At 41.6% G+C, this 26,756-nt stretch overlaps 1 protein-coding gene across 3 annotated transcripts in view; it reads left to right on the forward strand.

Moving 5' to 3' along the window:
• NRK (Nik related kinase) overlaps positions 1 to 26,756 on the forward strand; it is a 121,782-nt gene that overhangs the window by 56,159 nt on the left and 38,867 nt on the right. For 2 of the 3 annotated variants that reach the window (XM_073358334.1, XM_073358335.1), the window contains 12 exons: positions 162 to 292; positions 3,230 to 3,284; positions 6,326 to 6,404; positions 7,582 to 7,757; positions 9,762 to 9,834; positions 10,271 to 10,478; positions 11,392 to 11,556; positions 13,120 to 13,284; positions 17,599 to 17,751; positions 23,589 to 23,720; positions 24,816 to 24,883; positions 25,917 to 26,032. In XM_073358334.1, coding sequence (XP_073214435.1) covers positions 162 to 292; positions 3,230 to 3,284; positions 6,326 to 6,404; positions 7,582 to 7,757; positions 9,762 to 9,834; positions 10,271 to 10,478; positions 11,392 to 11,556; positions 13,120 to 13,284; positions 17,599 to 17,751; positions 23,589 to 23,720; positions 24,816 to 24,883; positions 25,917 to 26,032 — 1,521 coding nt within the window. Of the gene's footprint in view, positions 1 to 161; positions 293 to 3,229; positions 3,285 to 6,325; positions 6,405 to 7,581; positions 7,758 to 9,761; positions 9,835 to 10,270; positions 10,479 to 11,391; positions 11,557 to 13,119; positions 13,285 to 17,598; positions 17,752 to 23,588; positions 23,721 to 24,815; positions 24,884 to 25,916; positions 26,033 to 26,756 lie in introns of those variants that run through there. The other variant, XM_073358336.1, reaches the window with a different exon arrangement.

Below are 26,756 nucleotides of genomic sequence, written 5' to 3' on the forward strand. Positions count from 1 at the left end.
AATAGCTAGGCTCCACTGGAAACCCTATATTATAAGAGCTCAAATCTGCTATGCATTGCAACCCTAGAGTCTGCTTTCCAAACAGAGACAATAACATATCAGACTTTTGTCCTATGAATTCAGCACTTGGCTCATTACTTTACACTTGCTTAACTCTGCAGTGGATTTTGGGGTAAGCGCTCAACTGGATAGGACGATTGGGAGAAGAAATACATTCATCGGAACTCCCTATTGGATGGCGCCCGAGGTCATAGCTTGCGAGGAGAACCAAGATTCAACATATGATTACAGAGTGAGTGTTGTTAGGAACTTAGAATCAATAGTAAAGTAAACAAGTTTTTGCTATTGACATCCTTTTGAAGTAGTTAACCGAAAGAATTGAAAAAAGGCGTCACCCTCCCTTAAAACCACAGTCATGTAAAGGGCTGTTTTTTTAATATGCCATTTGTGACCCAAAAAAAAGAGTTTCAATATGAATTTATTTTCTTTGTGAACCGTTAACGTACAAAATGAAATACAAATATGTTTAGAATGAAACGTATGAAAGTATCGCTTATCCTCTGAAAACAAGACACAGTATCTGGAGATGGCTAGGGTGAAAAGACCTAAAAAGGGTGGTTAAGAAGCAGTGTAACACAGCTTCTTTCCTCTGTGATAGCAAATTATTTTTCCTTATGCTTATTGCACAGTCCTCGGGGTAATTTTACAATAATATCACACATATAATTATTAGCTTAGAACAACAAAAGACTCCTTGCTCCAGAAAAGATCACTAACCATTCACCACAGTCATGCTCTCGGGAGGAAAAAGTCTGAATGACTTTATGTGTCTTGTCCTTATGACTATATCCGGACTGTTTTCTTGGTGAGACACTCTCTCAACTCATTCATGGCACTGTACAACCATGAACGAAATATCCTCCTCACTGACACCAAAGAGATAGAGTATGTGTTATTCTTCCGAGGCCATCTGGGCACACTGCAATTTGGATACCGTATAAAAATGGCTATCAAAAAATTCTCTGGCAGTCCCCCTTACTATTATAATATGCTGATTTGGCTCTAAAGAGGCACGTGATACTGTTTGTCAGCCTGTGGTTGAATTGCTTGCACCACTGTCATCATTTACATATCTGCACATACCACATAGGACAATTTCCAAAGAATGCTTTCTGAATGACTGCTCTTGCCAAGTCCTTGTGTTGGGTTGGTTGCCTTCTTTTGTGTATCTTGTCCTTATAACAAGTTTGTAACACAAGGATCATCAAAATTACATCTGTTATTCCAGCTGTGGCATATTCAGAGCTCATATTATTACCTCTGTTTTCTACTGAGTCAAAGGGCATGATTCTGATTTATACTGCTTTGTCACTGTTGAAAAATGGCCTTTCACCCATTTAAAGGCATCTTAACATAAGAGAAAATCAAGTCCAAAGACTATTCTTTGCCTTTTGTTCATACTATATAAACCTTATGCCAAAGACTCAAGAAGTTTATCCGTTAGCTCCCATCTGTACCCCCAGTTCTATTCCTATTTAGCGCATTTTCTAGTGATGACTGAAGGGTATCCCCAGTTTGTGTGGTTTCCCTGTGTTGAATAACTTTTGCCCACATTGCCCTAGCTCCAGTCCGATTCCACAGACCGTAGTCCAAAGCTGATCAGCCGGGGGTTTCCAAAGTGCTGATTCAGACACAGTGTTGTTATTCAGAAGCCTGGACTGGGGCAAGTATTTATAAACATTGCTGATATGCTGAGTGAAAAGCAGGAAGCTGTTCTGCTGTGCCCATGACTTCTCACAGGTCCTGCTTTTAAAAAATAAAAAAAAATCCCACCAAAAAATGCAGTTCTTCTTATCTCACTAGCCTCGTTTCTCCGTACACCCCTAAGCATCAGCCCAAGGTTATCTGAAGCTTGCGTGCATGTCCCATCATCACCAGAGTCTAACTGTAGTACAGTGGGTGGCCATTTGTTTCGCACTTTTTCTGAAAGATCTCCCTTTTCTTGCTTTCAGTCATTAGTTAAATGACACAACCTGATCCTGAATCCTCTCCAGCTCCCACTGAAATCCAGGGTCCTCCTCAGGATCAGGCCCACAGTCTGCAATGCAAGCTGTTTCCAGCCTTGTAAAGCGCTGTGGGTTGGCTTGGCACTGTACACATTGTGAAGGTTTCAGAGTAGCAGCCATGTTAGTCTGTATTCGCAAAAAGAAAAGGAGGACTTGTGGCACCTTAGAGACTAACCAATTTATTTGAGCATAAGCTTTCGTGAGCTACAGCTCACTGTATCCGATGAAATGAGCTGTAGCTCTCGAAAGCTTATGCTCAGATAAATTGGTTAGTCTCTAAGGTGCCGCTAGTACTCCTTTTCTTATTGTGAAGGTGTCGTCTTAGGGCCAGGTCGGACACAAGTAGCTGTTCATTAAGGATTTTTGCGCCAAGTCTGCAAGGATTTGCCATCTGCCAGTATTTTGTCTGATTTTCTGAGTAACAAAGTGCTATGAGACTTCAGGGTACCCTTTTCTTTTACATAATAATCATAGAGATCTCCCATAAGTTTATTTGGATAAATGTATCTGCCTAGGTGCATATGTCCACAAAAAGAGAGAAGTGTTGCACACCACTAAGCAAGTGGAAGCCTGGTTACATTCTTAAAGTCAATAGCATTACTCCTGATTTACACCTTTGTGATCAGAATCTGGCCATTTGGGTTTCTGATGCCATATAATATTCATAGAGGAGACTCCAGTCTGACCTAACTGAACTAAGTTAATATATCTATATTAAATCTGAATACATAGTTCTACTTTTTTTCCCACTGGCTAGTAACTTGTCCATGGATTGAAATACCTTCCGTGGGCCTGACTGCCATCTCCCTTCAAGCAGTGTAGGAAAGCAGTGGGGTCTCACCTGTGCACCTCCTCTGTAACAGAGGAGAGAATCTGGGCCATGGCTTCAAATGGGCCCTTCTATATTCTGGAACTTTTGTTTTAAAGATGAAAGGTCTGTTTCGGGGCTGGCTATTTCAATGATGAATCAGCTGTTCCAAGTTGTGTGGGAAATGGAAAGCTGGCCATTAGCACATTTCCGACAGGCTCAGCTGGGAACGGGCGGGAGCAGAATGGATGTCACTCACAAGAAAAGACCCTTCCATGGAACTCTAGGCAAGCGTTATGGTTTTTTTAACCCTACATACTACAAGTTACATCATTCACGGTTTCTTTTCCTACAGAGTGACTTGTGGTCTCTGGGAATCACAGCTATAGAAATGGCAGAAGGAGCTCCTCGTAAGTGATTGGGTATAGTTCTTTGTTAAATAGTTAGCCTAAATTTCATGGACACATTCTGTCCTGCTAGGTTAGCTTATCTCATGCTTGTCTAGGGCGTGTTCAGCTCTGACTGCCTCTTTTCAAATAATTCGTTATTTGACTCTTTTCCTATCTGTGCTCCTTTGCTCACCCTTTTTTCTTTTGATTCTCTCCTTCTGTTTCTTCACTCCTTGCCTGCCTTTGGGAAGATAGGGAAGCCAAGTGTTGTCTTCTAGAGCTGAGGTTAGTAGTGTCACTTCATTGATCATTACATGTGGATATAGATGAGCAAGAGCGATTAAAGCTTCAGCGTAAATGTGGGACAGTTTCAGTACTGGGGCTTCTCCAGAGAAAAACATCCCTTGAAAATGGTCCCCCAACCTGTTGTGGCACGAATCTTCATCCTGTAATTCCAGATGGAAGATTCCTCCAGGAGGTTGGAATAGGGGCCAGTGTCAAGAAAGAGCTATTCACCTTCACGGTACGTCAGTGGGCTAATCCACCTCTTTGGTCTTCCCATCAAGGGAACCAGTTCTCCATTGCACTGCACCCCACGCAGTCATTCAGAGTGAAAATGCTACTGAGGCGAAACACGATCAAATCTGAATGGGAGCGTTTCACTCCCACTTTGCACTGGTGTAAGTGGCTGTACGAGGTGCAGCGTAATGGAGAACGGGGCCCCCTAGAGAAAGAAAATTGGTCTGGGGTTAGTGCCTTGCTCACTCCTGAGTTTCACAAGGATTACATCATTTTCCCCCCTCAAAGCAATTTTGGAGATCTGTGGAGTGAGACCCCTCCCCCCCCACAGAACAGCAAAAATACTTCAGCCACACTTCAGTCACAGTTCTGATTTGCTTCCGTCATCTCCCCTCTCCTGCAATTTTCTTGCTCCTCCAGACACTCTCCTACAGCCACATGGCACCACAATTCTGTCAACATGCTTCTGGCCTTAAATTTTCTTTCAGTATTATCTACCAAAGTCAGATACTCCTGATATAAGATACAAGTACAGAACGTAATTTAGATGCAGGGTCCTGGTTATCTAGCATTGCGGCAGACTATTACCCTTGTGCAATAGGGTGGGTTTGTGCCTAGGAGCACAAGGCATGTTGGATGTTCTGCAGCATAATGGTGTGAAGACACAATAGGGGTGTTTGGTAATTGCTGAACCTGCTGGAGGGGATCCTATTTATAGCCTAGGACCTGGCCTATGCTAGAGGGCACCTGGGATGTGTTTATCAACCAGTCAAGATACAAGTCAGGCCAAACTGAGATCTAAAGCATTTTCACAAATCATGCTCCAGGCTAGCTAGATCTTAGTTTTGAGGCACAAGTCTTGGAGGATATTTTTTATGTAACAAACATTCTTGCTTCACACCATATTTCAGTTGTATTTATTTATTGTATTTTCAGACTGGCTAATGCTAGTAGGCAAGTTTTAAGGAGGGTGCGATAGTGTATTTATTATTTCTATTGAGGTAGCACCTAGGAGCCCCAGGCGAAGACCAGACTCCGTTGTGTTAGGCGCTGTACAAACACACAACCGTCCCTGCCCCAAAGATCTTCCGATCCGAGTATGAGACAAGAGACAATAGGTGGATACAGACAGACAGATGTCAGAAGACCAGGAAACAATGAGACGATGGAGCCTGATTCTTCTGGCACACCTGTTCCACACTAGTGTGGTTCCATTGCCTTTAGTAGGCTACATCTACCTTACGAGCTAGGGTTGTCATTCCCCCACTCATGTATGCGCACATGCACTAGCTCTCATCAAGCTAGCGGGAGTGTCAATAGCCGTGCAGCTGCAATAGCACGGTTATCGGCAGCTGAGGTATGGCTGAGCCATGCCAGCTATGTACCCACCCGCTACAGGCTGGTTTGTACTGGGCACGGCTAAGCCATGCTTCTGCTGCCGCTGCTGCCCATCCCCTGCTATTTATGTTCTCCCTGGCTCTGCAAGAGCTAGCATGAGTAAGTGTCCGCGAGCAGGGGAATCGTACCTCCAACTTGTAGTGCAGATGTGGCCATAGAGTTACTTCTGATTTACACCAAGATTATCAGGCCTGATAGTCCCCATCCGTGTCATTCAGCCTGCAGTAGCATTTTGGAGGGGCAACCGTCCGCCAACATTTCTACTCCACACCCAGCAAACGTGACACATTGGGAATGGTCAGTGAAATGTAGGGGGTGGACTTTCTGGGTCAGGACAGTATTTACTTTTTAGTGTTGTTTTCCGTGTTGACTTTCTACAACAAAACCAGGAGTGGGTGTAGATAGAAAAAAAACAGTGTACCAAACACAGTGATGGAATCTGTTTAGAAAGCACCGATTGGTCTAAGTGGGCACAGAGTCCTTAAATACAGTGTAGCCAAAACATGTTCTTAGCCATATGTCCAGCTCCAATGGAGCGACGTACCAGTTCCCATGCCAGGTTTTTCTCTTCCTTCTTTTTCCCTTATGCCACGTGCTTTAGAGTGAGGAGGTTTGTTAACACCGAGCTTATTGTTTATCTCAGCTGTAAACCAGGCATATTAAAATAGATCAACATTTTGATCCAGAGTTTGACTTTCACATGTAGGTGTAAATGTCCTTTCATCGCTATGAAAATGTGCTTGTTTTATAATCCAGTCAAGCATTCTTTGGCCTTTGTTTTGAACAGAGATATAGAGCCTTAAAAGTCTGAAGGGCTGCATTGATCATTTCAATGGAGTCCTTCCTTTTACTGAATCCTTGCATCTCAGCTATAGCAATGTACAGTCCGGCCCACTCAGAGCCCTTCTGTGCTGCAAAGCTTTTCCTCCTCGGGGCAGTGAATTCCACTGAATAGCATTGAACTCCTGTGAAGGATCCTTCCATTCTTTAGAACAGGAGGAATTTTAAAGGGCTGCTACTTCTCATATCAGAAAGAGCTATTCCGTGCCCCCACATCACCCTAGGTATGTCAAAGGGATCAAAGGACAGGGGAAACTTGGCACTGCTTTAGTGTACTTTTTAATAGCTTGTGTTTTCCTTTGCAGCCCTGTGTGATATGCATCCCATGAGAGCTCTCTTTCTCATTCCACGAAACCCTCCCCCAAAACTGAAATCCAGAAAATGGTAAAGATATTTTTAAAATATATTTTAGCAGCCTCAGGCTTCTGTGGGTTTTTGATGCCTGAAGCTCAAAGACTGTGATCTTATCAAATCTTACAAATGAGATCTTGTCTATGCTGGTATTTCTGCTACTGATATAATCCCCTCTGCTACTGATAGGTTTCAGAGTAGCAGCCGTGTTAGTCTGTATCCGCAAAAAGAAAAGGAGGACTTGTGGCACCCTAGAGACTAACAAATTTATTTGAGCATGAGCTTTCGTGAGCTACAGCCCACTTCATCGGATACTGAATGCATCTGATAAAGTGAGCTGTAGCTCACGAAAGCTTATGCTCATATAAATGTGTTAGTCTCTAAGGTGCCACAAGTCCTCCGTTTCTTTCAGCTACTGATGTGAGTTCCAAGTATAAACACAATTCCTGTTTGTGAAGCATGATCTGCACTGGGGCAGATTACCCCAATTTGAAACCCAGCTAAGCTGCCCCGGTACAAATTGCACTGCGTTGGTGTAAACTGTGCCTACACTAGGGACTTGCACTGGTGGCTGAAATTCCAATGTAGACATGGCTTACGTGGGGTTGCTTTGTTCAGTGTTTATCAGGAGACCTCCAAGGAAAACCCAAGGTGCTGCAGGCAGTAGTGTTGGTAGGCCAGAAGGTGGCACTGTATCCAGATACATCAGGAATGAACACATTCCCTAGCATGAATTTAGGGAGAATTGTGTTTGTCTTTCAGATGAGACATAAAATTGTGGTCTTTGCCATGTATGGTCATTATGGACTTTTTGTAAGTGTAGTGATGATAGTCTTATTATTATAGTCAAAATCCAATTTTGGTAGTTACTGCCTCCTTAAATTTCCCCTACTATTTCAACTGGATACAGGAGGTGAAATTTTGCCCTCGGTTACACTGGTGTAAATTCACCGTAATGTCGCAGTGAGCAGAATTTGTCCTAGAATTCTTCCTTGCTCTGTGTCCTAAACTTTCATGTAGTGATGTGATATACTGATAAAACTCCTGCTGTATTCCACCCCTATAGGAGGCTGTGCTTTAGTGCTGGCCAAAGCAAACTTTGCAAATACAGTGACTTGGGATCCTGCAGAGTAAAAGGTGCTATGTAAATTTAAGCAGAATTTTATTTTCATCTGATTTTGTTTGTTTGTTGTTGGTTTTTTCCCCCCAGGTCCAAGAAATTTCTTAATTTTGTTGAAAGTTGCCTGGTTAAAAATTACTTGCATCGTCCATCCACTGAAACTTTGCTTAAGCATTCCTTTATCCGAGACATGCAGAATGAACGGCAAGTGCGCATCATGCTGAAAGACCACCTGGACAGGACCAGGAAGAAAAAGGGAGAGAAAGGTAAGGTTAAAAATAATGCAAACATAGGCACTCATCCTGCACAGAGCCTTACGAAAGGCAGTGGAGCTATGTGCAGACACAGTGAAATTCTGGCCCCACTGAAGACAATGAAAGTCTTGCAAGTTGCAAGTGACTTCAGTGGTGGCAGGATTTCACCCACAGTGTGTGTCTGCATGGAGCTGATTGCAGGGGACCCGAGAATGGAATTTTAAGAAGGGTTCAGCACTTGTAGCTGGGCCCAGATTTTCAAGAGAAATCAGCTCCCATGAAATCACCTAGATAAATGTCTCGATTTTCAAAGGAGTTCAATGCATTAAGCACTGAGCTCTTTTGAAAATCGGGATGTAAATGTCTCTATGAGAGCTGCCAGGAGCTGAGCTCTTTTGAAAATCTGGGCCCCAAGTGACTAAATCACACAGAAGAGATCAATAAATCCATTTCCTTGTTTTACTCCTACCTGGGCTTTCAACCTACTGATTTATTCAAAAACAAGAATCTGAGTTTGTAACAACTAAAACAAACTCTAACTTTGTTCTCCAAAGCAAAATTTAGAAAAGAATCTGTTTTAGACTAAATGATTGATTTTTGAATAAATGACCATATATTGCGTGGTATCAGCCATGCAGCATAGAAAGAGAGAGCCACGGAGCCACTCAACATCTCCACTTCTCTTTCTCCATCTGTATATTTTATACCTCACAAGGGCATTGTGAAGATTAGTTGAATATTAGAGCCTGGTTGTAAAGTGTAATGAAAATTTAAAGTGCTGTATGTATAAAGTCTAAGTACTGGTTTGACACAATGAGATTTTTGTATCTGAAATGAAACTACTGCCGCAAGGTGTAATTTACGTACTGAAATAATAATAATGGTACATTCTATAGCACCTGTCATCTGCGGGTCTCGAAGCGTTTGGAACAGTAGCAAACATGAGTAGGAAAACAACTTATTAAAAGGTTACACATTTGCCACTTGTGCAAAAGCTCATGGTAATAATTACATAAATGCTAGAAAATTACATGGGGGGCGGAATTCCTACTGATAGTCAAAGCTCACCTGAAGGGGAGCAATGTTGTGGAATTACTATTCATGATACACTTCAGTGACTTGAAAAAAAAGTTACAGACACCCACTGTCACATTGTGCCCAGCTGGAAATAAAGATGCTGACCCTGTTTGGATGAAATTAAAACTTCAAAGATCTGCCTTCGTGATAAAAGTTGGAAAGAACGTCAGACTTACAACTTTGCTTCTTTATGAGATGTTTATACTAACGCTCAAATTAACCAGTTAACAAGGTGTTTCTCTTTTGTACTTAATTAGTTTTATTAATTTTCATATGAATTTAGGTCTGGATTGACTGAAGGCCTTGGCTCATCCACAAAACAGGCATAGCATGGCAGGCAATGGCCATGCAAGCTCCCTAACACCCTCCCACCAATGTGCCTCAAATCCTGTTCTGAGGCACCCTTCTGCAGATATTGCCACCGTTTTTTGGCTTCTTCTGATTGGTTCCAATGTGGACGCCTGCTTACAGAAAAGTAGACTAGATCCATGAAACCCATTTCATGTAGACCACTCAATGGGAACAACCTTTTAGACTGCGATTTTCAAAGGGCTCTAAAGGAGTTAGTTTCCCAACTCCCATTGACTTTCCCAGATCACCTGAGCTGGGTTTGAATGGGTGACCTAATGTTGAAAAACTTGGTAACCCATCCATAATCCCCTGAACCATCTACTCCTTCCATAAGGGGTTCCATTAATGACTAGCTGATGATGTCTCTTTCTTTTCCTTCTTCCATTACACTTTTAAGACTCTTCAAATCTGATACATAAAGGGCCCTGATCCAAAGTCCATTGAAGTCAAAACAAGCCTCTCATTGGCTTCAGTGGGTTCTGAATCGGACCCTAAAGTCATTTGCTGTGATTTTGTAGAACCATTACTTAGGTTAGTATCGGGAGGTAACATACTCCTTATCTGGGTTTGTATTGTTTTCTTTTTTAGACGAAACAGAGTATGAGTATACTGGAAGTGAGGAAGAAGATGATGAACTGGATGAAGATGAAGGAGAACCAAGGTTAATTTTATTAGCTGTGTATAATATTGGACTAACCAAAGCATTTTCATCAAAGGCACCTCTCCTCAGCCAGATGGGTTTTCTTACCATATTTTAACCCTTAATGCTCTGTGGTACCCAGTTAGCCATAACTGGTTTGTAGCTGTTGCATCTAAATGTTGAGTGTAAGGTATCTGCAATATGTTGTCTTCATAATTCCCCAGCAATGGGGAGGGAATGTCACAAACAAAGAAGCAGATAATCAGCTTCAGCCTGGATTTTGTAGTGTAGTAAATACCGAAGCATGGCCAGCCTACAGAGAATGATTCTGTGGAGATTTATTTGAACATTTACATTTGTTAGCACAGGCAGCATGCCATTTCCCAGCGACGTTTTGTACTTGCTCTGCGGCTTTAACGTTATGGTGAGTCTTATAGAAACTTCTCTTCTGTTTCAGTTCCATAGTTAATATCCCTGGTGAATCAACGCTCCGTCGTGAATTTCTGAGGCTGCAGCAGGAGAACAAAAATCGGTCTGACCCTCATCGACAGCAGCAGTTCCAGCAGCAGCAGCTAAAGGACCAGGAGAAATACAAAAAGCAGCTGCAGGCAGAGCGGCAGAAACGAATCGAGCAAGAAAAAGAGCGGAGGAAGAGGCTGGAGGATGTAGGAAATGGCTTGTATTTGTAATCCACGTATATCAATCAGTGACCAACGAAACTATGCCAATTTCAAGAATAGGTTTTAAAAGAAAAAGAGGCCTTGTTAAATTCCCGTCACCAGCTGGTTTGGAATCTTTAACCCTGGTAGAAATTTGTGGCTTCTGACCACTGAGATTAATCAATTTTTTGAAAAGGTTCTACCCACTTCCTGCTAACTCCCTGCCCATGTGCTCTGGGAAGTCGATGTGTAACCACACTTACCTCAGTGTGGTTGGACCCCAGGAATGGGTAGGCAAAACAGAGGTGGAATTCTTATTCCCTTGCCCTTGTGCATAGTCCAAGTTCAAGTCTATACTTGTGAGTCCAAACTACACTGGTACTTGTGATAGGATTGCACTCTGCTTTTGTGGTGCTACATTGCAGTTGCTAAATCAGAGTCATGTCTTTTCATGGCCTCTGAAGCCATTATAGGACAGTTAAGATGATGCTTTTGAAACACCAGTCTGCTCCAACAAAATCTAGGCAGTCCAGATAACTCTTCCCTATCAAAATGCCATGTGCTGAAATAAGGAATTCTACGATGGAGGCTTGTTTGACCCAACAGCAATGGTTAAATCCTGGTCCCATTACTATCAATGGCAAAACTGCCATTGACTTCAGTGTGGCCAGGATATAATCCCAGAAGCTTATCGTTATTTTAATACCAAACACAACCATCAACTTCTGTTGGGTCATACTAGAATACATGACACCACCACTGATTATACTCCAGGAATAGGGTTTTTTGACCTTCTCCGTTGGGAATGTCTCATAATTATGAATAAAAAGTGTATAGCTAATTGCATATTTTACCAATAATCTTTAAGCAAAGAAGTAAAATTTAAAATGAACAATGCTATTCCCTGGCACTTATTCAGCATCAGAAGAGAGAAGAAGAGCTCCGGAAGCAGCAAGAATGTGAGCAGAGATGGCCAGAAATTAAGGCAGTTCAGCGCAGAGATGAAAAGTGTGAAGATGACAAGAGATTTGTTGACGAGGAAATGTGCAAAGTGGACGGACAGAGGAAATCAGAAAGGAAGCAGGTATAACTCTAGGACTTACCAATGCAATTCACAGCTCCTTGTTTCTGTGGCTGAAGTCTAAGTTAATTAATGGAGTCTTGTTCCTATAGGTCAAGGACCATATAGAGGGGCTTTTTTCATTTATTTACTGGTTCTTTTCCTCACCTTAACAGCCCCTGGCAACTCTGCCCCTCTCTGCTTGTGTTGTATTGAGTCATCTCCATTCCTCCAGCAATGCCAGATTTCTTCTTCCTTAAGTTTTGCACTTATTTCCATGCTGCTCCTTAACATGTAGAGCTTCCTTACAGAACTGGTCTGTAAAACCACTACCCTCTTCTCCTTCAGCTCATGCCTTAAGGCCTACTTTGCCACGGTACATGTCGAAAATTACTAAGAATGTCCCCATCGAGGCTGTGCCCTGGCCTGGGATGACTGGAGCACAGCACCCTCCTGCCCCCAGCTCCCACGTACATTTCATGCTGGGGAAGGCCAAGAGAGGGTGGTATATGCCAAATCTGGCATACATCTGGGGACCTCTCTACATAAAAGGATGTACCTGCCCCACTGTGGCAGCTTTCCAGCTTCTGTGTGAGCAGTGCAAATCTGGCCATTTCTTTATCTGCATTTCCTGTTGATTTAGACTGGATTATATTTCCCAGTAAAGTCAGAAAATTTGGAAGTCTTAACACGTACAGTAGGGTACTGTCAGAAAGCATCAGAACTGGGATATTTCTTCTGTTCCTTGAAAGTAAAGTAGAAAGTGATGATTACGTAAAACAGTCAAAGGATGGAAATGGAATACAATGCAGATCCATCTGATCCCTCTGAGCACAACGTACATGAGATGGGCTTGGGGCATCTGTCTTCTGTCTCCTATTTCATCTTGTCCTCCTGGAAAAGAAGGTCCAGGAAACACCTCCCCACACACTTTATGAATAAGTTACTGAACTTGTATACCCAAGAAACCATATGATGTATGGTACGCAATTAAAATTAAAATAATCCCAGTCAATTACTTTTGACTTGATTGAAAAATATAGTAATCCTGTATGCTTCCCACAAACATCAGCCCATCTTTAATGTAAATCCCCAGCTCCTTTATTTTCCTTCTGAATATAACCAACCCCACTTTCTCCCTCACTAAATGAAATTGAAATGGAAATATTTTCACCACCTAGATCTTGTAACAGATGCAAATTCTAGCATTTTGGCCACAGTGTTTTCACAGGTGAATTGCTTATATGGAATTGGAAACATGGAATCCTTCAAAACTATAATGTTCAATAAAGCCACAGGCTTTTGGAAAAGTCATAAGAGTATTAGAAAGGCACCAATGAAAAATATTAAGAGAACACTTTGGAGCTGGCAGAGGGGCTTTTTTGTTATTGTTTTAGGCTATACTTCTATTAAATGCAAATTCAGAAAGTTTTGGTTCACAAGAGCCAAGATTCTAGCCATTTTCAAAGGGGACCTAAGAAAGATGGGCACCCGACTCCTACTGAAATACAGCTCATGTGAGCCCCTTTAAGAATCCCAGTAGGAATGTTTAAAAAGTGAAAATTGTTAATACCGACTTGTTTTTAGAAAAAGATGGAAGAAGTGCAACACAATAAGAAGTTACATCGGACTCTCCCCAAAGATCAGACCCAACTGCTGTCTCTTCAGCACGACCACAAGCAAAAGAAGAAAGAGCTTCCAAAGAGCTCGAGTTCAGCATCACAGCCTCCGCCAAGCAGTACAAGCAAAGAGGTACCCACATAACAGATTGTTACAGTTACATTTTGTGATGTGCAGGTAACTCAGAGGAAGGGAATTGACTGGTCTTTTGGATAAACCTTAACCCAAATCTGGGCAAAGGTGTGTTTTTTCCCAGGCACTGTATATCGCAGTGAAGCCTGATTGGCTACCACCTCTCCATAGAGTACAGGTTTTGTCTCCATTACTTCTACTCCAAATCAAAGTGGATTTGATGAAGGAGAGAAAAAAAGTGAGATCCTTCCACATAGCCAGTTTGGCCACATTCTGCAATGGCATGTAACCAGTCTACTTTCTCTCTCTGTCATGTCCTTGCCTTCCGACGAGGGATGAATGAAACTTGTGGCGTATGAGATTTGGTGAACCTCTGAGACTGATTTTAGGTTTGCAAAACTAGTTCAGGTTTCAGAGTAGCAGCGTTGTTAGTCTGTATCCGCAAAAAGAACAGGAAGACTTGTGGCACCTTAGAGACTAACCAATTTATTTGAGCATAAGCTTTCGTGAGCTACAGGAAGATGTTCATGCATCCGATGAAGTGAGCTGTAGCTCACGAAAGCTTATGCTCAAATAAATTGGTTAGTCTCTAAGGTGCCACAAGTACTCCTGTTCTTTTTGTGAAAACTAGTTCAGATTCACAAACATTTTTTCCTCTGTAATTTAAACCCAGCACAGGTCTCTAGATTCCTGTAGTCAATGAACAAGCAATGTGACCTCCTTTGCCACTCAATGTACTTAAAGATCTTTAGTTAGTTATTTGCAGTGTTGTAGACATGTTGGTCCCAGAATATTAGAGACACAACGTGGGTGAGGTAATGTCTTTTATTGGGCCTACTTCTGTTAGAGAGACAAGCTTTCAAGCTACACCGAGCTCTTCCAGACCTGAAAAAGAGGTGTGTAGCTCAAAATCTTGTCTATTTCACCAACAGAAGTGGACCCAAAAAAAGATAGTACCCTCTACCACTTTGTCTCTTTACCTAATAAGTTTAGATTTGATGGATAACGCATGACCATGTAGTCAGTGACTTACTTTAGACAGAGCTTCAGTTCCTTTTGCTGCTTCAAAAAAGGGTTTTGCCCACAAAATGGATTCTTTCTATGTATATCCTACTGATAGTTTGTATCGTGCCATCTTGTCATGGAGCCAAAGCTCCTTTGCTTCTCTTACTGTATCTAATATCCCATCATTTTTAGCCCCTTTTCTCTTTTTTAAACTTCCCAGCTAGGGGCTCAATCCAGCAGCCAGTGGAACTACAACATGATTAAAGTTAAGCATGTACTGAAGTGCTTTGCTGGGTTGGGAGCTGTTTGCTCGCATCTTGCAGAATCATGCCCCACACGTTTGCTGTGTATGTGTAAAGTATGGGGCGTGAACAGTCTGGGTGATATTTCTAGCAAAGCACCCTCCAAAATACCTGAGTAAAGGCTTTGTGAAAAACTCTGTGTGTGTGTGTGTGTGTGTGTGTGTGTGTGTGTGTGTGTGTAAGGAAAGCAGAATGCTGATAAGCATACTTTGCTTCAGTATCTAAACGGGTGAACTCTGACGTTATCAGTGTAAGAGCTTTAGATTAAGAGATCTGCAGATGTTCACAAGATGGAATTTCCTCTGTTGATGATAAATTAAATGAACTATTTTGCTAGACTTTTGAAATGATACATTTTAATACTGCAACAAAACCAAGCAATGATATGAAATCAGTTTAGGGAAACAAAACGCCTAAGCGTGTTATTACAGTAGCTGTTTGTGAAAACAGAAGAATGCATAATTCTGTTTGAAGCGCAACTTAGCTATCAAAAACAAATGTCTCCTCTCCAAGAGGTTTATTGCATTAAGTAAGTAAATAAATAATTTAGTGACATTGGAATTAGCTTTTTTGGAAGTCAATGTTTGTTTTGGAAACCTAGCCAAGGCTGTGTCAGCAGGTTGGGCCCACAGAGAGAGAAGCCAGCTATTTACTAAATATGTACCTACAAGAGTCAATGAAAATGTTGTGTTTCTGCTCAACTTTCTCAGGGGTGGGGGAAGAAATGCATCTCTGTTGAGCCTATTTCACTTTCTTTTTGCGATAGCCAAGGGAAAAATCTACAGCAAAATGTCAACTCAAATATTCATCTGGTTTTGGCATGTATTCCATAAATGACCTCTTTGTACTTGAATAAAATGTATTGTAGAATTTAGTTCATATGGTTCCTGTTAAATTTTAAGCTAAATATTGAATCCTGACATTATCAGTTGTGCATAGCTGGACTCATCTGGAAATATGTGGCACTGAGGAAAAAAGATAAGGGAAATCAGATAAATATGCAATTTCTTCACCAGTACTAATGGTCTCTTGTGTTCACTGTACCATACTGCAGCCATTTATTTATTCTATTTTTGATGATAGATTATATTTAATCACATTTGTACATCACTATTTTGCTGAAAACCTGGTTGGAAAAGAATTGCAGGGTCTCCCAGCTAAATAAAAATCAGTGCCACTGATCAGTGGCAAAATATTTTTTTTTGTCAAATTTTGGGAAAAAAGCCAGTTGCTTTTCAGTTCAACTTTTTGTATGTCGTCTTTTAAAAAAAAGTCAAAATGTTTTGAACCTCTCTAAAAATTAGGTCTCATCGAACTTATCAGTTGTATCGATCTTTCTCCTGCTTTCTTATCCAAAGAGCTGCTAACTTCTGCACTACAAAAAACATGACTTCTGACAGAGGTTACTCCCTCTTCCAGAGCTTGTTCTGCAGAAGTCGAATTTACGTTCATTAGTACTTTTATGAGATTTGGTTAAATGACGGTTGGCAGACATTCATGCCCAAGCCTCACTGGCTCTACAGCTGAGTTGAGAGAATTAAAAAAAATTGTTCTTCATGACCACGGAAGCTACCCTTGAGAATTCATTCGCTTAGCTGTAAAAAGGGGAGACTGTCTTCGAACCAGTTCATGGTCGCGGCTAAATTACAGCGCAAGACAATATACTTTGGGTCTGTCTGCAGCTGGGTGTAGCCCTGCCTGTGTGTGCTAGAGGAGGCTTAAGAGCCTGGCTAGACAGGGTAAAGAGGGCCCAGGCTGGTGGAACAGGCGGGCTCAGTGGTATCCCAGTACATCAGGTGGCACCTTAAAGGGGGGCAACCCGTCACAGTCCAAAATACTTTAATATTTTCATTTTTCCTTGCTAGTGACTGGGAGGGGAGGGGGGCACTTGTCTTTTACTGAGAGAGGATACAAAGGGTGAAAACCTAGCCCCACTGCAGTCAATGGGAGTGATGCCATTGGCATCAGTCGAGCCAGAATTTCTCCCAAAGTTCTTGGTATACTTTGGGAGTTTGTTTGTTTTAATGAAGTGCCTTTTCCAATACAGGTCTGTGAAACTAGTGGGAATCATTCTCCATCACAGGTCATCAGCAGGTTCCTAGAATATGTTCCCAACAGTGTTAATGCCCTTCCTAACATAGGCATAAGCACCCAGATACAGTGATGGGTGCATTAAAAAAAACTATCTACATAAAATAAAATATTTAGACACGGATAGCTAGAAATGAGTTAGCATTAATCTCTGGGTAGCTCTGTAAAACTGTTCCTATCCTTCTAAATCAGACAAAAATCGAAAGGTTTACACTAAAGAATTAGTAAACAGGAATTAGTCCTGTTGAGTAAAACCAGAAAGAGCCGTAGGGTCAAAACTGTGGGCAAGCAATTTTGTAGTGAGCAGGGCCTTTGGAAATGAAATGATCTTTGTACAGTTTAGGGCATTTTCATCTGCCAAATTTACGTGGTGTGGTTAATATTCCAAACAATATAAAATGCTATCACGTATTTTAATGCAGAAAACCACCTGTAAGTAATGTCTGCTTTATCGGGTCAGGTGACTATACACCAGGAGCAGAAGGAACAGGTGCAGCAGACCACACATTGCGGGGGAAGAGGGAGGAGGAAATTCAATGTAGATTTTAAAAACCCTGTTGAAGACATAAGGAAAGGTCTCCCTCCTCCTATGAGATCTCAACGAATAATACATTGGGTGGCATGAAAGAAAACAAAATTGCAATCCAGGCACCTCACAGTTGAGGCTTTTACTTGGCAGTATCATGCTGCAGTGAGTTTTCTTGCAGATTGGAAGCTTCATGGAAAAGGTGAGGTTCAAATTAGGGAGAATGTATAGGTATTGATCCTTCACTTGAATCCACATGGGCAGATCTCACACCCGCACGGAGTCTCGTCAAAGTGGGTCTGCACGGACATCAGGGTGCACCCACAGGGACCTGATGGCAGGACTGAGGCTGTCGTCTGCAATGGGTCTGATTTCATTTCTTGTTTTCAGGCCGAGGACAGAAAGAAGAAAAATGATGGGCTACAGACTCCTCTCGACTGGGCAGCCGTTCTTGGACACGAAGCCGCGCCGCACACTAGACTAGGTTCTGGCAGTAGTTCTAGTCCTTGCACCCCAGCTTTGCAAAGAGCAGTGGTAGCACAGGTGAAGTATCATTGTTCCATGTGCAGTGTGTAAAACCCGGGGTGACATCATGGCCTCACTCAAGTCAATTGCCGTCTCGGCAGAGGAGGTAAAAGAGCCCTTCCTCCCTCTGACCCCCCGGCACAGCTGACTAAGGGCTGTGACAGTCTAGCCCTAAGAATTTGTTGATGCCATCCTTTCCTGCTGAATTATAAATGGGATTGTATGCAGGCGTTGCAGATTAGGGCTAGATAACAGTTAATTTCAGATACGTTGATGCCTGGCGGCAGGGAGTCTCTGATGTCACGCTTAGGCTACGTCTACACTAAAAACTTCAAAGCGCTGCCGCGGGAGTAATCCCACAGCAGCCCTTTGAAGTGTGAGTGTGGTCCACGAGGGGAAAACTCCGAGCGCTGGGAGCCTGTCCACACTAGTGCGTTAAAGCGCTCAGACTTGCTGTGCTCAGGGGCGTGATTTTTGACCTCCCCTGAGCCAGCAAGTTAGAGAGCTATAAAATATAAGTGTAGCCAAGCCCTTACATGTGTCACAAAAAGCCTGAACCAACTATGCTGTTTTATTTCCTATGGAAGGATTTTATTCTGTATTTTTTACATAGCACCAGAAAGGTAAATGACACTTTACATAATAAGTGAAAAAGGCGGGGAATACCTGAAGGCCTTGACACTGGCGAAATTGTTGCCAACCTTGTTAAATATTCTGAAAGCACACGGAGGTGGAATGAGGAATAGTTATCAATGTAGGGTCAGATTTTGCTCCCGTGTGGCACCTGGAAGATCTGTGGAGTTCCTTTTGCTGAGTTTCCTCTGTGTTCTTCCATCATTGGCCAAAGATTTGCCTCACCCTGGAAGAAGTAGGGGATTTGACCTACAAGCCTTATAAATCCCCTAAAATCTCCAGGGAGCCAACTGGGACACCAGCTGCCTCCACTGAAGCCTTACACCTTCACACCTAGAGGATAGTTAGTATAGTTCCATTCACTGGGACACCACACATGCATACAGGTTCTTCCCAGGCCCAGAACCCCGGTTCTAAAGGGCACCAAGAAGCTGCCACTTTCCACTACTGCAGAGGGTTTCACAATTTCCAGAATCATTTTTTGACCCTCAGAACCGTGAAAGTCTTCTCAAATTAAGATAGGTTCCAGAGTAGAAGCCCTGTTAGTCTGTATTCGCAAAAAGAAAAGGAGTACTTGTGGCACCTTAGAGACTAACCAATTTATTTGAGCATAAGCTTTCGTGAGCTACAGCTCACTTCATCGGATGCATGCAGTGGAAAATACAGGGAGATTGATATACCCAGAGAACATGAAACAATGGGTGTTACCATGCACACTGTAACCAGAGTGATCACTTAAGGTGAGCTATTACCAACAGTTTTTCTTAAAGCGTGAGACCAACTTAGGCACAATTCATTCTCTTTTCCCTCCCCTCTCAGGTTGTATTCCACGCTCTACTTCACTTTGCTTGGCCAGGAACCATTGCTGGAACTTTTCCATGATGCTTTGATTTTTCCTTCCTTGTTCACTTGACACTTATCCATATACCTATTTTTCACTCCTATCCTTACAGCTTCTGCCCCATGTGAGTTGCCCAAATCTCTGCTATTAGACTCTGGTTACTAATGTAACTGTCCTAAAACTGGAAGTAGGCTTAAAGATTCCTGAATCAAAAGGCAAAAATTATATCTAGACATGGTTTCCAAAAAGCATGTTTGAAAACATACTGTGTAAGAATCCTTCTCTTGAAATGGCCACATCAGAAACATTTAGTTTTGCAGTTAGTCTCAAGAAGAAAATGAGTTTTGTGTTTTCATTCCTTTTGTGAATCATATGAATGTACACACTGTAACTTAGCATTTTGCGGCAAGGTGGAATGAACCGATGCATTCTTGCCGTGTGTGCTTATGGTATAAGATGGCTCAGAGACCAGTCAGTCATCTGCAGCTTACAAGACTCGGAGACAAAGACTGGTAAAACTAAGTATAGAGGGGTAGAGCTCATTTGTTTCTCAAAATATAATACCATTGACTTAAAAGTAAACTGTAAAACTAATACGAAAACTAAATGAATCCCAGATGTGTGTGTTGAAGTACCACTATCCAGGCTTTGAAAGGTCAGAGCAGCGGCTGCATGTTGTCATAGTTCAGACTCCGTAAGATCAAGTGACACTTAATGGTTTGCTGAATCTGTATCTGAATGATTAAAGAAGAAATCTCATCACAGCCATGAAGATGTAGAGAGCCTGATTTGGAAGTGCCTTGCACCTTGTGTAGTCCTCTTCACCCATGCAATGGGGCTGCAAAACATTACCGGACCCTAGTGATTACATTTTCCACCCAGTCTTCACTCACTTTGCATATGATTAGGTGCAAGGCTGCGGTGAATCGAGCCCCATGGTTATCTGTGATGCATTCTGGGTTATCTTCAGAATTTCATGGTGCCTGAGACTTATATTTAAAAAATCCACATATTTCCCTTCTCACTGTTTCCCACAGCCAGGCTAATGGAAAGATGTAGCACACAAATCTGTGATGAACTCAGTTTTCATTGGCTTTGTGGTTCACCTGTAAGGATTTGTTGGATATATTTTCTCAGTTGTACACATTAAAATTTATAGAACATTATTAATGTCCTACTTTTTTGCTAAATTAGAACCAGAAAGCTGGCTGTATTAAAATAATCAGCTATGCATTAAATCATGAATTGATCCAAGCTCTGCAACAAAGATACAAGTAATTTTAAAAAAAATTCCCTTCTTTAGGCCATCCTATGACAACATGTGGACAGCATCCAGGAATGCCTGTGGATGCATGCCAAAATGATATTAGGGGTGTCCTCACAAAGCAATCCAGTTGTCTTGTACTCCCCCTCTGGAATCTTTTTCAAACAAGCATGGCCTGCTGTGTGTTGTGTCCTCTTCTGTCATAATTCCCATGCAGAAAAGAGCCCATTACCTCAACTCAGTTAGGATCCATTCTTTGGTCCCAGGGCATCTTTCTGAAACCCACAGGGAAGCCTCGGGGATTAGGAGTGGGTGGGATGCCCTCACTTGTGCTTATAATAAAAACACAATGCGATTGAGCTCTGTTTAATTCAAAATCATCAACAGAGCTTTCCTTGTAAAAATGATTCGTTCAGACAAACACAAGGAGATGTAGTTATCTCCAATACCCCAGGGTTCCACTGCTTTTGATTTATAGAGTGTAATTGAAGTCAGTGGCAAAACTCCCTTAGACTTCAGTGGGGCCAGAGTTTCACTCATAAGTGGGACCTGAATTCTATGTTAGCCTTGGGCTGGCTATCTGCACAGGAATAGACTTCACCCATAGAGCACCTGGTTGGATTTGTCCAGTCACTGGGGCCCTGATTCAGCAAAGCAGTTAGGCATGTGCCTAATTTTAAGCATAGGAGTAGTCCCCTCGATGTCAACAGAACTGCTCGCATGCTTAAATTTTTGCACACACTTAAGTACTTTGTTGCATCAGGGCCTAGGAGAAGATGGAGAAAAATATTCCTGTGTATTGATAACATAGTTCCTATAAAACCCATACCTATCCCCAGGTTAAGCCACTTGAGGGAACACCTTGCAGCCACAGATAATTTTGGTAAATAAAAACTATTATTAGTGGCAATCATGTTGGGCAAAAAAGTTATTTTTTTTAGAACACAAACTGGAAAAATAGACCATTAAATGTTCTAAATGCTTATAAAGCTGTTTGCTCCCAAAACTGAGATAAAGAACCTTGAATCTCTAAGCAGATGAAATAGATAAAACTGTGTCCTGCATCTGGTTTTCCCATCCCAGCCTGGAAAGTATAAACTGGGATTAGCTTATTTTTCTTTTCTTTTATACTTTGTTCCTTTCAATATTTGTTAAGGAATCTTAATGAGGCCCTATTGTTCCCATAAAGTAGTCCAGGATGGGTTATATAGACTTCAGAATCATAATACGTTATGTTTCTGAAATTCTGTGCCTAGTTCTTAGTTATTTGTTTTACTTGTATTTTTTATATAAATTACAGTATTGAAAATTAATGAAATATTAAGTAAACAATCATCACCTGTTTATAGTATCTTTCTACTGAGCATTTTAAACATTTTTACTGACTTCAATTAATTAATCAGTAAAATACCACTCTGAGGTATTGTAAAGAAAAAATGTATAAAGAAACTTCACTCATTGAACAGCAGCTACCTCTGGAATGAACCACAGCAGCTGTTTAACAGAGCATAGCGACACACGGTAGCAATTTGGGACAGGAAGTTCCCACTGAATGCACAGAGGGATTTTAAGCAGGCAACATGTAATTTGGTTTGGACACAGGTTCAGTACCTTTATTCTTATTAAACATTGCAATGGTATCTTTAAGGCCTGGAAGTGATCCTGGTTTTATGGTGCTTTTGAAAGGAGGTACCTTGAAAGGAGGCAGCAAGATGTTAGCATGCTTGGGCATTGCTTCAGTCCTGATTCAGAAGGAAGAATGTCAACTAATGAATAACTAATACCACTTCCTGCAGTCCCTAGATGTTCTCTGGAGTGCTCCTGCCATGCTTAGCATGTGAGATCTGACAGGATAACAACATGAGAGATTATAGCTGCAGGCATCTCTCTGATATTACTAGCAACGCCAACTGGATTGCCACATAGAAATTCCTCTGGATGGACCCAGCTCATACAACACCATTGCCATATATTTTCCCTTATTCTTTTCTTGAATCAAAGAAGCTTGCTCTTTTCAGAGACGATCATCACAGTGGACTTTTCTGGCTTCTTTCACCCCATGAATGAGTCTAGTTATACTGCGGAGCTAGATTAATAGAATCATAGAATATCAGGGTTGGAAGGGACCTCAGGAGATCATCTAGTCCAACCCCCTGCTTAAAGCAGGACCAATCCCCAGTTTTTGCCCCAGATCCCTAAATGGCCCCCTCAAGGATTGAACTCACAACCCTGGGTTTAGCAGGCCAATGCTCAAACCACTGAGCTATCCCGTCACTCAAAAGGATTTTATTTCTTAGCCAGAAACCTTAAGTAGCAAATGCTGGGTATTTGAAAGTTTTCTTTTGAAAGTTTCTTTCTTTTGAAAGTTTGAGTTTTTAAGTTTTTAAACGTTCTTTCATTTGGAATGAAGAGCACGTGTGAGAATATTTTCCTGCCAGTTCAGGCCAGCTGCTGGTTAAATACAACAACCTGCTTTTATCAGGGTGCTTTTTTTAAACAGACATGGGCCCAAATTGGCACCCCTTGATTTGACTATCCCTGAGCTTTGGTGAAATTATTGTTTCAAATCTGACTCAGGGCTTGGTCTCATCTTTAATTTGTACAGCTCTTGGGAAAAACTGTTGGTTACATTTTGGGGAACACATTTGCAATACTTAACTCTGAAAATAGGAGTATTTGACTGCTTTATATGCAACATGCATACTGGAAATTAATTCTTCCATGAAATATTCATTTTGAAATCTGTTTGATTTGCAGCATATGGTTTATACCATCCAGTTATGCAGTTGGCCAGGTACTACTAATGAAATATTAGCTTCTTTGGGTTGGGGGTTTTTTTTAGGACAAATGTGAAGTATAAGAAATTTTTACTAGCAATATATTTTATGGTACCCATTATCCCCCCACACACACACACACACACATCCTGAAAATAAATAAATTCCTTTACAAAGGTGAAGATAAATGAGACTGTGTTCATGTGCCAGTGGTCCTTATTTAATGCAATATGTCTGCTTTGCCAAATACCTGGCTATACCAACAGTGTGGCGGTGGTGATGTTTGTAGAGCGATTCTGGCTGGGGGATAATGTTTGACATAAACTTCATTTGTTTGAAGAGTGAAAACCTCCGGACCAGTAGAGACGTATACCACAGCAGTTCACTGTCAGACATGGTGATAACACCAGTGAGCCCAGGACAGGATGATGTATTCTGGAGTGTTTGTCAAAATGAAGAGCAGCCTCCAAAGGTACTGGAAACTGAAGGGGTATATGTTCCAGCTGGCCATTATTAATAGTGCCTAATTCAGCTTCACTGAAGTCAGTGGGATTCATTCCATTGACTTGCTTCATTAAGCATTGAATAAGGTCCTTTACCCCCATACATATTACCAGAACTTATACATACGCCTTGATACTGATGGGCACATGACAGATAGATCTGCATCAAGGGGAGAATTAGACTCCTGCTGGGGGGTTCCCCCCCCCATCTCACTATCCATTTCTTAATCTACAATTAATGTACAGTTGATAGGAATGGCTATTGCAGATTAAACCCAACACACTGATGAAGGGGTTATGTGTGAAATCTTGACAAAACTCCCATTGACTTCAATGAAGCCAGGATTTCACCCTGTAATTCTGTCACTCCCTGTGTTAGAATAGACTGATAGGATATTAGTAAAATCACCCTGGAGTTCAAAATTGGTTATGTGGTTGAAGAGATCTTGTTAATCTGGAAAGGATAATGTAAAAACATGGATTTGAGTAAATATAATAATATCTGGCCTAACTGAGTGAATGCTGTGTATGTCAGTACATGTAATATATGTGTGTGGTCTGTGTATGTGTAAACACTTATTTGGCTAGACCAACTATTTGGTTTCTTTCCTCCCTGCCCCCTTCCCTCTGCCCCGGGTTTTGAAGAATCTAGTTACACTGCAGAGCTAGATTATTAGTTCACATAATTCAAAGGATTTTTTGTTTCTTTTTTAGCCAAAACCCCTATGTACAAGTGCTGGGTATTTGCATATATATGTTCTACTGCCTCCTGGGTGGGTGTGTTGTTTGTAGCAATTTAAGGTAATTCACCCTGTACGCTGGTAGTCCCTGGACAGGAACAACATTTATGTGACCGGAACTGTATTTCCCCCATTCACCACAAAAACTGACCCAACAATAAAGTAATTTCCAATAAAAAGACACATTCCCAGAATGTCCCACTGGAGCATTTTTCTTCTGTGTGTTTTAGTCTGTCTTGTATTTATGCAGGGCATACGTTGGGATTATTAACTGAGTATATGATATCAGAGTAGCGAACTGAAACATTTGGTTAAATCTTTAAGGTTCCAGAAAGAACAACCTCTAAATTTTACAGCAGGGATCATCTTGGCCGTCAAAGATGTCCTTCAAGGTAAGCTCCTCTGTGTTTTGTGCTTAAACTAATGTTGATTTACTACCAACAGGAAAACTGAAGCCAGCTCATTAAAATCAAAGCCATAACTTCAGGAACTCCACTGTCAACGTCGGTTCATACTTCATTTAATGGCCATGACAATTATTCCCTCTTTGGAGCCAACTTACCCACAAAGTAACCCAGCCAAATGTTCTGACCTTGAACCTTAACGAAGCTTCTAAACCCGCTCACATTTCTCCTCTTAACAGTTTACATGTGTGATTTTGAACCCAGATAAAACCCGCTTGTGGCTCCGCTTCTCTTTTTGCGTCAGCATAATTTTAATCTCATCCTATTATCAGTCCCTAATTGCACTGATAATATGCAAGGGCCTGATCCTGCACATTCGTATGCAGGGCCTAGTGCTGACTGCTCTGAGTTCTCTCATTTGGTCCAGTAGTTTGAGCACAATGAATACAACTCAGTGGGCCTGACTCTCCATTGCCCTGGATATGGTGCCATCATTCACACCAGCACAAAAGTGGGTGTAAAACCCTTCCGTGCAGCTTTGCTAGCACCCGCTTGGCACTTGTGTAAATGACTGCTTGAGGAGCAGGCTAATGGAGAATCAGACTCATGTGTGTCACACTGTGGGCAGGTGGTAGAGGTCAGTGGGTTTTGGCAATAATGCTCCCAATTTCTGTCTCTGACTCTGCATATATGCAATTTAGCCGTGACTTGTGGTGTTTCTGCCAATAGCTTCATTACTAAATATGCTCTCTTTAAGTATTATAGGATGCAATGCAAAAAAGAGACATGGGCTAGTAGTTAAATCACAGTGTTTGGAGTCAGGAATGCCACAGTCTTCATTTTGACCTTAGGCAAGTCCCTTTATCTTCCTGTGTATTCTGTTCTCTGTTTGTAAATGGAGGCAATAATACCTACCTCCCTGGGGTGTTCTGAGGCTGGATTCAGTAACATCTGTAAGTGCTCTGAGGCCCAGGAACAGAAATGCAAAATATTTGGATATGATTTTTGTCTTTGTGTTTAGTAACGTGCAGCAGCCATCCCCAGGGGGACATGCTCTGAAACTAAATAGCAGCAGCAGCTCTCCTGGCAGCAGGCAATGGGAGATGGGATCTCATCTCAGCAAAAGATCAACCTCAGGTGATTCTTAGGTCAATGATTTATCAATCAAAATGTGTAATGTTCCTATGCCTTGAAATCTGGTACATGTTGAGTCCAAGATGTCAAAATCTTGCATACAAATTTATATTTGTGTTCACTGCATGTCTTTTCATGACATGATTTTGATTGCTTTCTGGATTGTATGGTCTGTGTTCCAAGCACGGAGTTAAAATAGAAACTGTTCCTTTTTTGAGTGCAAAACTGACAGTGAGCATGTTCCCAGATGGAAAATGTAATAAACTGTCTTAATTAGGAGGTGAAAAACAAAATCAGTGTCTTTTTATTCACTAGTACTGTTGAAAGTCAGTAGATCTGGTGTTACGGGTACATTGGCCTAACGCTATAATAAGGGTAACTCACCGGAGCTTTTCTTCATGACCTTTACTACTTTATTGGATTGCTAGCTAATGAGATGATACAGTTTAGCAGCTGTTATGCATTAACATTTCTGCACTTTATTATTGTTTTGGCTGGGGAAGACATGAGGTTCCCCATTCAGCCTCTTATGAAACATTCCTTTGGTATATTATAATTTATTGAAAAATATAGTGAAACTTTTAAAAGGGGCCAAAAGCAAATTATTAGACAAAGACAACCACATGTAGAGTAACCAAAACGTGTGGTGGGTTTTCAGCTTTGCATCGTACTTGTGGATGAAGACCTGCATAGCTCGCTTGGGTTATGCTAGTCCATGCAAATGCGT

This window comes from Lepidochelys kempii, chromosome 9, assembly GCF_965140265.1.
Source record: "Lepidochelys kempii isolate rLepKem1 chromosome 9, rLepKem1.hap2, whole genome shotgun sequence".
Lineage (NCBI taxonomy): Eukaryota > Metazoa > Chordata > Testudines > Cheloniidae > Lepidochelys > Lepidochelys kempii.